The sequence below is a fragment of the Scyliorhinus canicula genome, chromosome 20 (assembly GCF_902713615.1).
Source record: "Scyliorhinus canicula chromosome 20, sScyCan1.1, whole genome shotgun sequence".
Classification (NCBI taxonomy): domain Eukaryota; kingdom Metazoa; phylum Chordata; class Chondrichthyes; order Carcharhiniformes; family Scyliorhinidae; genus Scyliorhinus; species Scyliorhinus canicula.
In genome coordinates, this window is record NC_052165.1 from 11,013,648 (window position 1) to 11,026,066 (window position 12,419).

At 46.3% G+C, this 12,419-nt stretch overlaps 1 protein-coding gene across 2 annotated transcripts in view; it reads right to left on the reverse strand.

The window, feature by feature from the left end:
• tfec (transcription factor EC) overlaps positions 1 to 12,419 on the reverse strand; it is a 48,695-nt gene that overhangs the window by 6,069 nt on the left and 30,207 nt on the right. Inside the window, exons 5-7 of one of the 2 annotated variants that reach the window (XM_038780986.1) lie at positions 8,461 to 8,517; positions 8,231 to 8,306; positions 3,368 to 3,548 (exon numbers count right to left, since the gene is read on the reverse strand). In XM_038780986.1, the coding sequence (XP_038636914.1) occupies positions 3,368 to 3,548; positions 8,231 to 8,306; positions 8,461 to 8,517 (314 nt within the window). The remainder of the gene's footprint in view (positions 1 to 3,367; positions 3,549 to 8,230; positions 8,307 to 8,460; positions 8,518 to 12,419) is intronic. The other variant, XM_038780987.1, reaches the window with a different exon arrangement.

A 12,419-nucleotide genomic window follows, 5' to 3' on the forward strand; every position in this document is an offset into this window, starting at 1 on the left:
ATGGGTTGAAGGGTTACGGAGAACGGGCAGCACGGTGTAGATGAGGTCATGATGAGATCAGCCATGATCGTATTGAACGGTGGGGCAGGCTCGAGAGGTTAAATTGCCTACTCTAAACTGCTCCTAGTTCATGTGTTCTAAGAAAGAACTACTCTGGCTGATTTCAAATCCAGCTTGGTAGCACTTTAGGTTATCAACATCCCGGGGCAGCACGGTGGTGCAGTGGTTAGCACTGCTGAAGACCCAGGTTCTGCGTGGGTTTCACCCCCACAACCCAAAGATGTGCAGGGTAGGTGGATTGGCCGCACTAAATTGCTCCTTAATTGGGCACTCGTTTTTTAAAAAGGTTGACAGCATCTTAAGCACAAATAGGGTGTTCATGATCAATAAGGAATTTCTTCATTAATATGAAGGTCAGGGATTATGGGGAGAGGCAGGATAATGGGGAACAGATCAGCCATGATTGAACGGCAGAGCCAACTCAATGGGCCAAATGGACTAATTCTGCTCCCATATCTTACGGAATGTGGAAAATTGGCAGGCAACAACCACAGTCAGAGTCACAGGGTGCGATATAACTAAATGTAACTAAATGGGAACGAAGACCCATAGCGAGCATATTTAGCCACGTGGCTCTCAGTGCCGAGAAACACAATGCTATTGAACGGCCCTCAGGTTAAATAGGGGGCCTCAGTGGGGAATACGAGGCCAAAGCTGCACATAGCCCCTCAATGGAGCTTCGCTAGCATTCCTCAGTATAGCAAGAGATCAGGACGCCATTTTTAAATAGCGTCCCAATCTCTGGAGCCCCCGACAGGCCAACTGACCTCTTTCTCCCCCCCCCCCCCCCACCCGATTGCCAGTGCGGAAAAGGCCAGCTTAGCGCCTTGGTGGTGCCGACTTGGTACCCTGGCAGTGCCATCTGGGTAGTACCAGGCTGGCACCTAGGTGGCACTGCCAGGGTACCACCCTGCCCAAAGGGCATGCACCTGGGAGACCCAGAGTGCCATTCCGCCTGGTATCCGTTTATGGAGACCAGTACCGTACGGCATTCGCCCAAGATCTCCACGGCGAAGGGGATAGATCCCAATGCCTCTGGTGTCTTGGCATGCAGCATATTAGCAGATTAGCTGTCTCACTCTAATATGCAGATTTGCCAATGGTGATCCTGCCCATTTTTACATCACAACGTTTTGAGAGATCACGTTAGATCTCGAGGCAGGGCAAGCCGGGCAGATCCCGGGAGTTGGGTCTCCTGGCTCAGCCAAGTTGGGCGCAGCCTGGCCATTGGATCTCGCCAATAAAGGCGTAGACTCACAGCACAGAAAGGCCCTCACAGCACAGAAAGGCCCTCACAGCACAGAAAAGACCCTTCAGCTCATCACATCTGCACCAGTTGAAAATCACCTGACCATTAGAATCCTATTTTCCACTACTTGGTCCATAGTCTTGCATGCCCTGGGATTGCAAGTGTACATCTAAATACTTCTTAAAACGTGAGGAGAGTCTCTGCCTCCAACACTCTTAGGCAGCAAATTCCAAACTCTCGCCACCCCTTGGAAAAAAAAAATATTTTCCCCATATCTCCTCTAAACCTTCCTGCCCCGTCTCTCAAATCTGTGACACCTGGACCTCTCCACCAAGGGGAAAAGTTTCTTCCTGTCTATTCTATCTCTGCCCCTCATAATTTTATACAATCGCAATCATGTCCCCCCTCAGTCTCCTCTGCTCCAAGGAAAACAACCCCAGTCTATCCAATCTCTCTTCATAACTAACACTCCAGCCCAGGCAACATCCTGGACAATCTCCTCTGCACCCTTTCCAGTGCTATCACATCCCTCCTCTGATGTGGTTTCCAGAATTGCACACAATACTCTAGCTGTGGCCTAACCTAAATTTTATACAGTTCCAGCATAACCTGCCTGTTTATGCTCAGCTAATAAAGGCAAGTATACTATATGCCTTCTTCACCACTGTATCCACCAGCTTTGCTACCTTGAGGGACCAGTGTACATGAACACCAAGGTCCCTCTGATCCACAGTGCTTCCAGAGTCCTGCCGTTTATCATAGACAAAACCAATAACCTCCATATATCCAATTAGCGTACTCTTAAGCCAATAATGCTGACAAGAATCACTTGGAGTCTCCCCAAGTCACATGGTTCCAGGCCTCAATATAGCCTTCGTTCAAAAAAATGATCAAAGAGCCGAATTCCAGGGGCAGGGTGAATGACTGTCATTGACTCCAAGATGGCATTTGACAATGCGTCATCGGGAAGCCCTGATAAACATGGAAATTAATAGGGATCATAAACTCAAACAAACTTCGCAATATGCTCGGCCCAACATTCTTCAGCTGCTTCAATAAACTGCTCTCCGTCAGAAGGTTAGAGGTCACTTTGTTTGAAAATACTCAGTCGATGAATGCGATGTTTTAATTCTATTTGCAATTCCTCAGCCAACGAAGGGGTCTTTCCCCACATGGAAGATAAACCTGGGCAACATCCAGGCTAGGTCTGACAAATGGCAAATAACATCATGCCACAACAGCAGAGGGCAACGGACGTTTACCTCCTTCCCCTTGATGCTCAACAGCTTTGAATCCTGGAACATCAGCATCTCCCAGGTCTGAGTGGAGGGAACTATCAGCAGGAGCTGGTCATTGACCAGAAACAAGCACTGCAGCTACAAGAGCAGATCAAAAGCTGGGTATTTCAACCGAATCCTCTCCATCGTCCATGAAGGCAGAGGTCTCAACTTGCCTGGGTGAGTGCTGTTCCGACAAAACCCCAAGTATCTGGACACCTTCTAGGTCAAATCAGCCCACTTGAACCACCACCTTAAAAACATTCACTTCCTCCATCACCGGTGCAATGTGGCTGTAGTGAACACCATCTACATGATGCAGCGCGGCAACTTGCCAAACCTTCTTTGGCAAGACCTCCCAAAACCATGACCATCATCACCGAGAAGGCTAAGTGCAACACATAATGGGAACACCACAACTTGCAAGCTCCCCTACTGCAACATAATGGGAACACCGCAACCTGCAAGCTCCCCTCCAAGTCATAGACCCTTTTGATTACCTTTACTGCTCTGGGACAGGCCTGGGCACCCTATCTACCAGCATTGCTGGAAAATCTTCACCACGTGGACTGCAGCTGAAGACCACCTTAAAGAGCAACAAGACTGGGCAATAACTGTTGGTCTTGCCGGTGACACCCACATCACAAAGGATAAAGTAAAAGCAAACTCTCTCCTTCACCAAATGATCACTGGAAGCACGCAAGTTTGCCTTCCCTTCCCTCCCCTCCCACTGATTGCAGAGTTCAGCCAACACATTTTAGCCTTCAGACTCCTTACAAACCTGAATCCGCAGCAGTAGTCTCCGGTTTGCCTGTTCCAGCTTCTTTTGCCTGTTTTCTAGTTCTCGGATGCGATGCTGCTCTTTCTGGAGCCACTTAATGTATTCTACAGAGGCTTTCAAAATGGTACCTTTGTTCCAGCGCACATCACTGCAGAGTAAAAGTTCATCTTTTAATAAAAGTCTGCCTCAGCAGAATTTTATCAAAAAAAACAAAAAAGGAAAAATTGATTCCAATTAATATTAAAAGCTAATTGCTGAATGGTTACTTCAAAAGTCAAAGCAATAATGACAATATTGAGACGGTTATGGACTCTGGTAAGCGAATTCTGGGGAGACAATAGGATATTATCGCATTCAATATTTGTATCTCAGCAAACATTCACAGATCATTGAAACACTTTCAATCGTCTTAATCCTCAACCTCTGTTCTCTTATTGGAGGATGGCATCATTTCAGACAGCATGTTAATTTGGCAGGACCAAGAAGTCTAGTCAATCAAACCATTTAACAGAGTGGAGATCAGTATCCTATCCGGCCTGGTTTCAAACCCGTTTTTGCACATAATGAGAAAGTATTTGAATATACAAAGAACAATACAGCATAGGAACAAGGCCTTTCGGCCCTCCAAGCCTGTACTGGTCATGATACCACCCTTGGCCAAAACCCCCAGCACTGTCTAGTGCCATATACCTCTATACCCATCCTACCCATGTATTTGTCGCTATGCCTTTTGAACGCCATTAATGTATCGGCTTCCACAACCTCCGCTGGTAGTGCGTTCCAGGCACTCACCGTCCTCTGTGCAAAAAAACCCTGACTTGTACATCTCCTCTAAACTTTACCCAAAGGACCTAAAACCAATTCCCCCTAGTGACTAACTCCTCCACGCTGGGAAAGAGCCTGCCCATCCAGTCTATCCATGACCCTCAATCTTGTAGACCTCCATCAGATCCCCCCCTCAACCTCGGTCATTGTAATGAAAACAGTCGAGTCTATTCAGCCTCTCTGCATACCCACGACCCTCCAGACCAGGCCGCGACCCTCCAGACCAGGCCGCATCCTGGAAAATCTCCTCTGCACCCTCTCCAAAACCTCCACATCCTTCTGGTAGTGTGAAGACCAGAATTGTGCGCAATATTCCAAGTGCGGCCTCACTAAAGTTCTATACAACTGTAGCATCACTTGTCAGTTTTTATACTGGATGCCCCAACATGCTACCAAACATTTGCCTCATTGCCTTCATACCCAATTTTAATTACTTGGATTAAAATGAGTTAACCACAATGCATTTCTGTCATTGGCCTATCTTATTCTTTAATACCAACAATTAATAGTATCCAGAAATAGAATCTGGGATCTACATAAATAGCAGGTAACTGGTTCCTTTCATGATTCAATTTACAGTTGTTAAGTGTCCATTTTCAAAGCATTTAACTCCAGAAGGATAACCTATTTAAAGCAATTACCAAACTATATAGAGTACTATTAGAGAGAGGACACAACTCGAGTTAATTTTGACTGTGCAAGTCATTGATCAATGTCAGTGGCGGGGGGCGGGGGGCGGGGGGCGGGGGGCGGGGGGCGGGGGGGGGGGGGGGGGGGGGGGGGGGGCGACGGTGCGTTGGCCCCGGGCATCCATTGGATGGGGGCATCAATCAGAGGCTATTACTCTCCCCAATGTCACCCAGATGGCTAAATTTTTCCACCTGAATTTAACAAATTGTTTTGCTAAGGGGGGGGCGTCACAATTAAATCCAGTGACTACCGACACGTACCTTGTGTCAGGGTGAGGTGACTGCGCTCCCAGACTCCCCCGCGGTGGGGAAACCACTCTATCCGCCGCACGGGCGGGCAGCCCGGGACTGCGCATGTCCAAGGGAGGGGGAGCTCCTCACATGCAGGGAAAGGCCCCGCCCCCTGATCTGCGTGCTGAGATGTTGACCAATGAAAAAAGATTGAGGACCGGAGGGACTGTGGTTCTCCAGCCAATCAGAGTGCGGGCTTTGTACGAGTGATAATTGAGCTTTCACACCGACGGAATCTTCCTCCTGTCTCCAACATCTGTGAGTAAAACACTTTCTTTTCTCCCCCTTTCCATTTTTTTTTTTCATTCTGACCATCAATTGGTCAGTTGCAGCAACTGAAGGGAAAGGAAGTGAATCCAGGGAGGGTTCAGACTCTGGAAAGCTTGGCCCAGGTCTCTCTCTCAAAAATATTGACATCCTTTGCTCCCTCAGTTTGACACATGAAATGAAATGAAAATCGCTTATTGTCAGGGGCTGTTTAGCACAGGGCTACATTGCTGGCTTTGAAAGCAGACCAAGGCAAGCCAGCAGCACGATTCGATTCCTATAACAGCCTCCCCAAACAGGCGCTGGAATGTGGCGAATGCGGAATGTGACAATAAGCGATTTTCATTTCATAAGTAGGCTTCAAATGAAGTTACTGTGAAAAGCCCCTAGTATTGACCAGGACACGGGGGTAACTCCCCTGCTCTTCTTCAAAATAGTGGCTGTGGGATCTTCAACATCCACCTAATGGGGACAGACAGAGCCTAAGTTTAACAACTTATTTGAAAGAAGGCTGTTCTGACAGTGCAGCACTCCCTCAGTTCTGAGTGTGATTAGGGATTCAGTCATTCACCCCAACTGCTGACACACCAGCGAGTTCACTCTGGGGAGAGGCTGTTCACCTGCTCTGTGTGTGGGAAGAGATTCTCTCAATTAACCAACCTGCTGACACACCAGAGAGTTCACTCCGGGAATAGGCCGTTCACCTGCAGTGTGTGTGGGAGGGGATTCACTCAGCCATCCATCCTGCTGAGACATCAGTGAGTTCATACAGGTGAGAAGCCATTGACCTGCCCTCTGTGTGGTAAGGGATTCAGTCATTCACCCCAACTGCTGAGACACCAGCGAGTTCACACTGGGGAGAGACCGTTCACTGCTCTCTGCACACAGCGGTTTAGAACATCATCTACACTGAAATGAAAATCACTTATTGTCACAAGTAGGCTTCACTGAAGTTACTGTGAAAAGCCCATAGTCGCCACATTCCGGCGCCTGTTCAGGAGGCTGGTACGGGAAGTTATATTCAAAATGTTTTCCTTTCTCATAATATTTCTCTTTCTGAGTCTTTGGGGCATACAATCAAGATTTGCCCCGGGCATCACCAGACCTCTGCACGCCACTGATCAATGTTTAAGCAGAAATTCAACTGAAACCAAAGTGTTAAAAGTTATTAAAACACCCACCAGCCCGGGAGTGGGGGCGACCCTGCGGATATGAGGCCAGTGGAGGAGGCATGTAAGGGAGGTGGGTGCGTCTGTCTGGGCACCAATATGTGACAACCATCGGTTTGCCCCCGGGAGTATGGATGGGGGGTTTAGAGCATGGCGGCGGGCGATATGTTCCTGGAGGGGAGCTTTGCGAGTCTGAGGGGCTTGGAGAAGAAATTTGGTCTGGTAAGGGGAAACTATTTCAGGTACCTACAGTTGCGGGACTTTGTCCATAGACAGGTCCCATCCTTCCCACGCCTCCCGCCAATGGGATCCAAGACAGAATAGTCTCTAGAGGGAAAAGAGGAGAGGGTAGAGTCTCAGATATTTATACGGTGCTCATGAAGGGGGAAGAGTCCCAGACGGAGGAACTGAAACTCAAGTGGGAGGAGGAGCTAGGCGGGAAAATGGAGGACAGGCTGTGGGCAGAAGCCCTGAGTAGAGTAAACTCGAGCGCAACATGTGCCAGGCTGATTCAATTTATGGTCGTTCACCAGGCCCACATGACGGCGGCTCGGATGAGCAAATTCTTTGGGGTACAGGACAAGTGCACTATGTGCGCAGGAGGACCAGCGAACCACGTACACATGTTCTGGGCATGTCCGATGCTTAGGGGGTACTGGGAGGGATTTGCGGGGATTATGTCCTGGGTGCTAAAAACAAGGGTGGTGATGAGTCCAGGGGTGGCAATTTTGGGGGTTTCGGAGGACCCGGGAGTCCAGGGTGAGAAAGAGGCCAATGTTTTGGCCTTTGCTTCCTTGATAGCCCGGCGACGAATACTATTGGCGTGGAGGGACTCAAAGCCCCCGAAGACTGAGCTGTGGCTTTCAGACATGTCGAGTGTTCTGGGTATGGAAAAAATTAAGTTCGCCTTGAGGGGATCTGTACAGGGGTTTGCCCGAAGGTGGCAACCATTCATCGACTTCTTTGCGGGAGTGTGAGCATCAGCAGGGGGGGGGGGGGGGGGGGGGGGAGAGATTAGAGTAGAGTAGGAGGGATAAATAGGCGGGTAGCGTCGATGGGAGAGGAACGGGCTTGTGCAGCATGGTACGATTGAAGTATTGATTCTACGTTGATGTTTTCACACTTTTGCCTTTTTTGCTTTCTTTTTGTTGATGTCTGTAACTGTTTACAATGCCGAAAAATACCTCAATAAAATTGTTTGTTAAAAAAAAAGTTATTAAAACAGTCTATCAGTATGCATTGTGCTGATCTTTGTGAGGCTGACTTCAGGATGAAAGACGTAGTGATCACAATGACACCTGAAGCTCTATTCATGAACTAACTAATTTTATTTACACTATTTGGTTTCGAGTTCGACACTTATTCCTATGGTAAATAGATTATTAAACTACACTCACTAAAACCATCTCTATATTCTAACTATATTCTATCTTCTCTAGCTCTACAATACTCCAGTCTCTTCCAGCTCTACTCCACTCTCTCCAGCTCACTGCCCCAGAAGCTCAACAGCCAGTGCCTTTTATAGTACTGTCCCTTAGCTCCATCTAGTGGCTAGATTTAACATGACATTAACTCTTCACATAGCTGTACATTTATATAATGTCACATGCATCTTTACTTACGGATCACTGGACTTTGGAATTAAGGTACCAAGCTCTTTGATACGATAATTGATGTTGAATCTTCGTCTTCGTTCAACTGTTAATGAAAGGGTTAAACTAGTCACACAAAATGTAATTAAACTGCACAAGCAGCAGGCAAATACAATTAAACCTAAATGTAGCCTACTGGAATAGATATTTGTATGTTCTAAATATAGTCCATACTCGATTAGCTTTCTTTTCGTACTTACTCAAGTTGTGATTATCTTTCTTTTGTCTTTCTTTAACAAGTGCCCGTGATTCAGCATCTGTGGCAGTTAATGAGGATGTGGTTAGTTTCAAGAAACCATGAATTGCATTTTAAACGAGAAACAATCAACCTACGGATTGATAAACTTGTGCCCAGCATTCCAACAGCCTCACATTGCCATTTATAAACACATCCCACAAGACATTGGAGCAGAATTAGGCCATTTGAACAAAGAACAAAGAACATAACACAGGAACAGGCCCTTCGGCCCTCCAAGCCTGTATCTGTCACTCTTGGCCAAAACCCTCAGCATTTCCTAGTGCCATATCCCTCTGTACCCATCCTATCCATGCATTTGTCAAGATGCCTTTTGAACACCGTTAATGTATCTGGTTCCATAACCTCTGCTGGCAGTGTGTTCCCGGTACTCACCACCCTCTTGTGAAAAAAAACCTGCTTCTCACATCTCCTCTAAACTTTGCCCCATGGACCTTATAGTTATGCCCTCTGGTGACTGACCCCTCCACCCTGAGAAAGAAAGCCTTCCTATCCACTACCCATGCCTCTCGATCTTGTAAGCCTCCCATCATGTCACCCCTCAACCTCTGCCATTCTAAATGAAAACAGTCAGAGTCTAGTCGGCCTCTCCACATAGCTAACACTCTCTAGGCCAGACAACATCCTGGTAAACTGTCTCAGCACCCTCCAAAGCCTCCACTTCCTTCTTGTAGTGTTGTCACCAGAATTGTGTGCAATATTCCAAGTGCTGCCTTACCAAGGTCCTATACAACTGTAGCATGCCCAGTCCAATGAAGTCAAGCATTCCATATGCTATCTTAACCACCTTGACCACTGGTGTTGCCACTTTCAAAGATCTGTGGATCTGCACGCCCAGATCTCTGATGTTCTATATTCCTCAGTGTTTTGCCATTTACTGAATCCCTTCTATGTTGGACCTACCAAAATGCATTACCATACATTTGGCCGGATTAAACTCCATTTGTCATTTACGTGCCCAAGTCTCCAAACTATCTACGTCCTGCTGTATCCTCTGACAATTCTCAACACCAGCTGCCGCTCCACCAACCTTGGTGTCATCCGCAAAGTTACCAATCAGACCAGCAACATTTTCCTCCAAGTCATTTATGTATGCTATAAACAACAGAGGCCCGAGCACCGATCCCTGTGGAAAACAACTAGTCACAACCTTCCATTCAGAAAAACGCCCTTCTACTGTTACCCTCTGCCTTCTGTGACCGAGCCAGTTCTGTATTCATCTTGTCAAAGGCTTTACTTACGTCCATGTAAACATCCACCACCCTCCCCTCATCAATCATTTTTGTCACCTCCTCAAAACACTCACGTTAGTGAGGCACGACTGCCCCTTCACGAAACCATGCCGTCTATCACTAATGAGTCCATTTGTTTCTAAAAGGGCATAAATCCTGTCCCTGAGGGTTCTCTCCAATAATTTAACTACTACCGAGGCGAGACCCACTGGCCGATAGTTTCCTGGATTATCCCTACTACCTTTCTTAAACAACTCCCTTCGAGTCTGATATGTTCCTCATCCCCAGAATGCCTTATCCCCTTAATAATCAAGAACCCATCTATCTCTGTCTTAAAGATACTCAGTAATTTGGCCTCCACAGCCTTCTGCGGCAATGAGTTCCACAGATTCACCACCCTCTGGCTGAAGCAATTCCTCCTCATCACAGCTTTAAAGGATCGTCTCTTCAGTCCGAGGCTGTGGCCTCTGGTTCTAGTTTTTCCTACTCATGGAAACATCCTCTCCCTGTCCAATTTGCATTTTTTGCAAGCAATTTCTAAACCAGCCCCCATTCCAGAATGGTTTAATTTATTCCAAATCGAACTTTTCAAATTTAAATTAGATTTTCTTTACACAAGCCCCCACCCACAGTATGTAGAAAGAAGTAGTATTTATCACCCCAGCAATCAACCTTAATCCAGTTGGATCAGTGAAAGCTACTTGAAGTGCACAATTGTGAATTTTCATAATAAGCTAGTGTTCTAAATAAATCACCATCTGAAAGACTGCTATATTGATTTAAAATGGTGAAGGCAGGCGTTCACTAGCTTCCTAAATTCATTAGACTTTAATAGAGCATGATATTAATTAAAATGTCAGACAAGAGAGTCTTATTCTTGGTTATGAAAGTGGTTAAAAAAAACCAGCTGAAACCATCTTTGCATGTTAAATTGGTGGAATGCAATAGAAGTCTTTTTCTTCTCCAATAGATTAAGCTTTCATCTTTTCCCTAGGACTCCATTGAAGAACGTGCAAACAGGGCAGCTTAAATGGACGGGATTCCTTCTCCCTGTAACGAGGTGGGGAATAGATCGCACATACCAGAATGAAGGCTTATATAGCTCAAATAACGTAGTGCTCCCTTGTTCAAAAAAAAACACATTGAACGTTCAAAAAGAAACACATTGAACCCTCCTATGTCACCTCCATTGCATGGACACAGAATAAAGAGGTGCAGCAAAGTTGGCGTAAAGCTCAATGTATGAAAGGTGTAGGAAGGAAAGGAACCATGGAGTCATGAAACAACTTTAGCTTTGCAGGTGTTGAAAGACAAGTTCAATTTCAATGCTGTCAGTCAGTATGGATGGATGAGGAAAGGTCTGATTTTCTTTCTATTTAGAGCTGGAAAAGAATTGAAGTTCAAAGGAAGCATAGATCATTGCGATATTGCTAAAACGGAGACAAGACAGACTGAAAGAGGGAAAGAGCACAGGACAGAGACGGAGAGTCTTTTTGGCAATGGCTCACTAACGGGTAGGATTGTCCACCCAACTATTACTGGCCATGGTTTCTGTGATATGGCTGTGATGAGGCTAAGCCTAGAGCCACAACCACACACTTGGCAGGCGGGGTCAGTCCTTGAACTCAAGATCACTTGTATCGCCTTCTCGGTCTCCTTTTTCAAGCCTCCACTTGCCATGCTGTCCTCAAAAGGTCAAACATTTTTTCATTGTATCAGAAAGTATGAGTGAGAACAAGTTCCAGTTACAGAATTATATATGCAAGTCATCAGCTGCCTTTGTACCAACACCAGGTTGTAGTATCAGGTTCTGATCTTCTGAACAGTGTGTGGGAGCCGCCAAGGATTGTAGTCTGACATCCATATTCACAGCAGTGTCAAACAAGAGGTAAAAAGAACCGGAACACATGTTAGGAGGGGAACCGTTCCTTGGCACTCCCAATACTTTTTACATTTACCTACAGTTAATGCAAAGTTTTTCTTTTAAAAAGAAGAGAATTAGGAATCCAAAATATAAAAATATTAAGAGATACTCTGCATGAATGCAGAATTCCTTGTTTCAGAATGCAATTTTAACAGGATGTGGCTTGGCTGTCAGTAGCTATTGGTCCCAGAGAACTGAAATGTAAATACGTAATTCAAAGGGCTGGAACTTCATGGCAAATTAAACGTTGCTGGGGAAAAGGAAAACGCCTCTTGGACTCACTTTTCCGAACAAAAATAAAAGGTGTTCCAATTTCATAGAATTTACAGTGCAGAAGCAGGCAATTCGGCCCATCGAGCCGGCATCAGCCCTTGGAAAGAGCACCCTAATCAAGCCTACACCTCCAGCCCATCCCAGTAACCCCACCTAACCTTTTCGAACACCAAGGGCAATTTAGCACGGCCAATCCACCTAACCCGCACATCTTTGGACTGTGGGAGGAAACCGGAGCACCTGGAGGAAACCCACGCAGACACGGGGAGGACGTGCAGACTCCGCACAGACAGTGACCAAAGCCGGGAATCAAACCTGGGACCCTGGAGCTGCGAAGCAACAGTGCTAACCACCATGCTACCGTGCCATTGGAAGGAGAGAATAGTAATGTCAATAAAGAGGTGAAGCCGTTGCACCGAAATTTCTTTTGTCCTATTCAAAAGCATGAACAGTATGAATCTCTGCCAGTATATT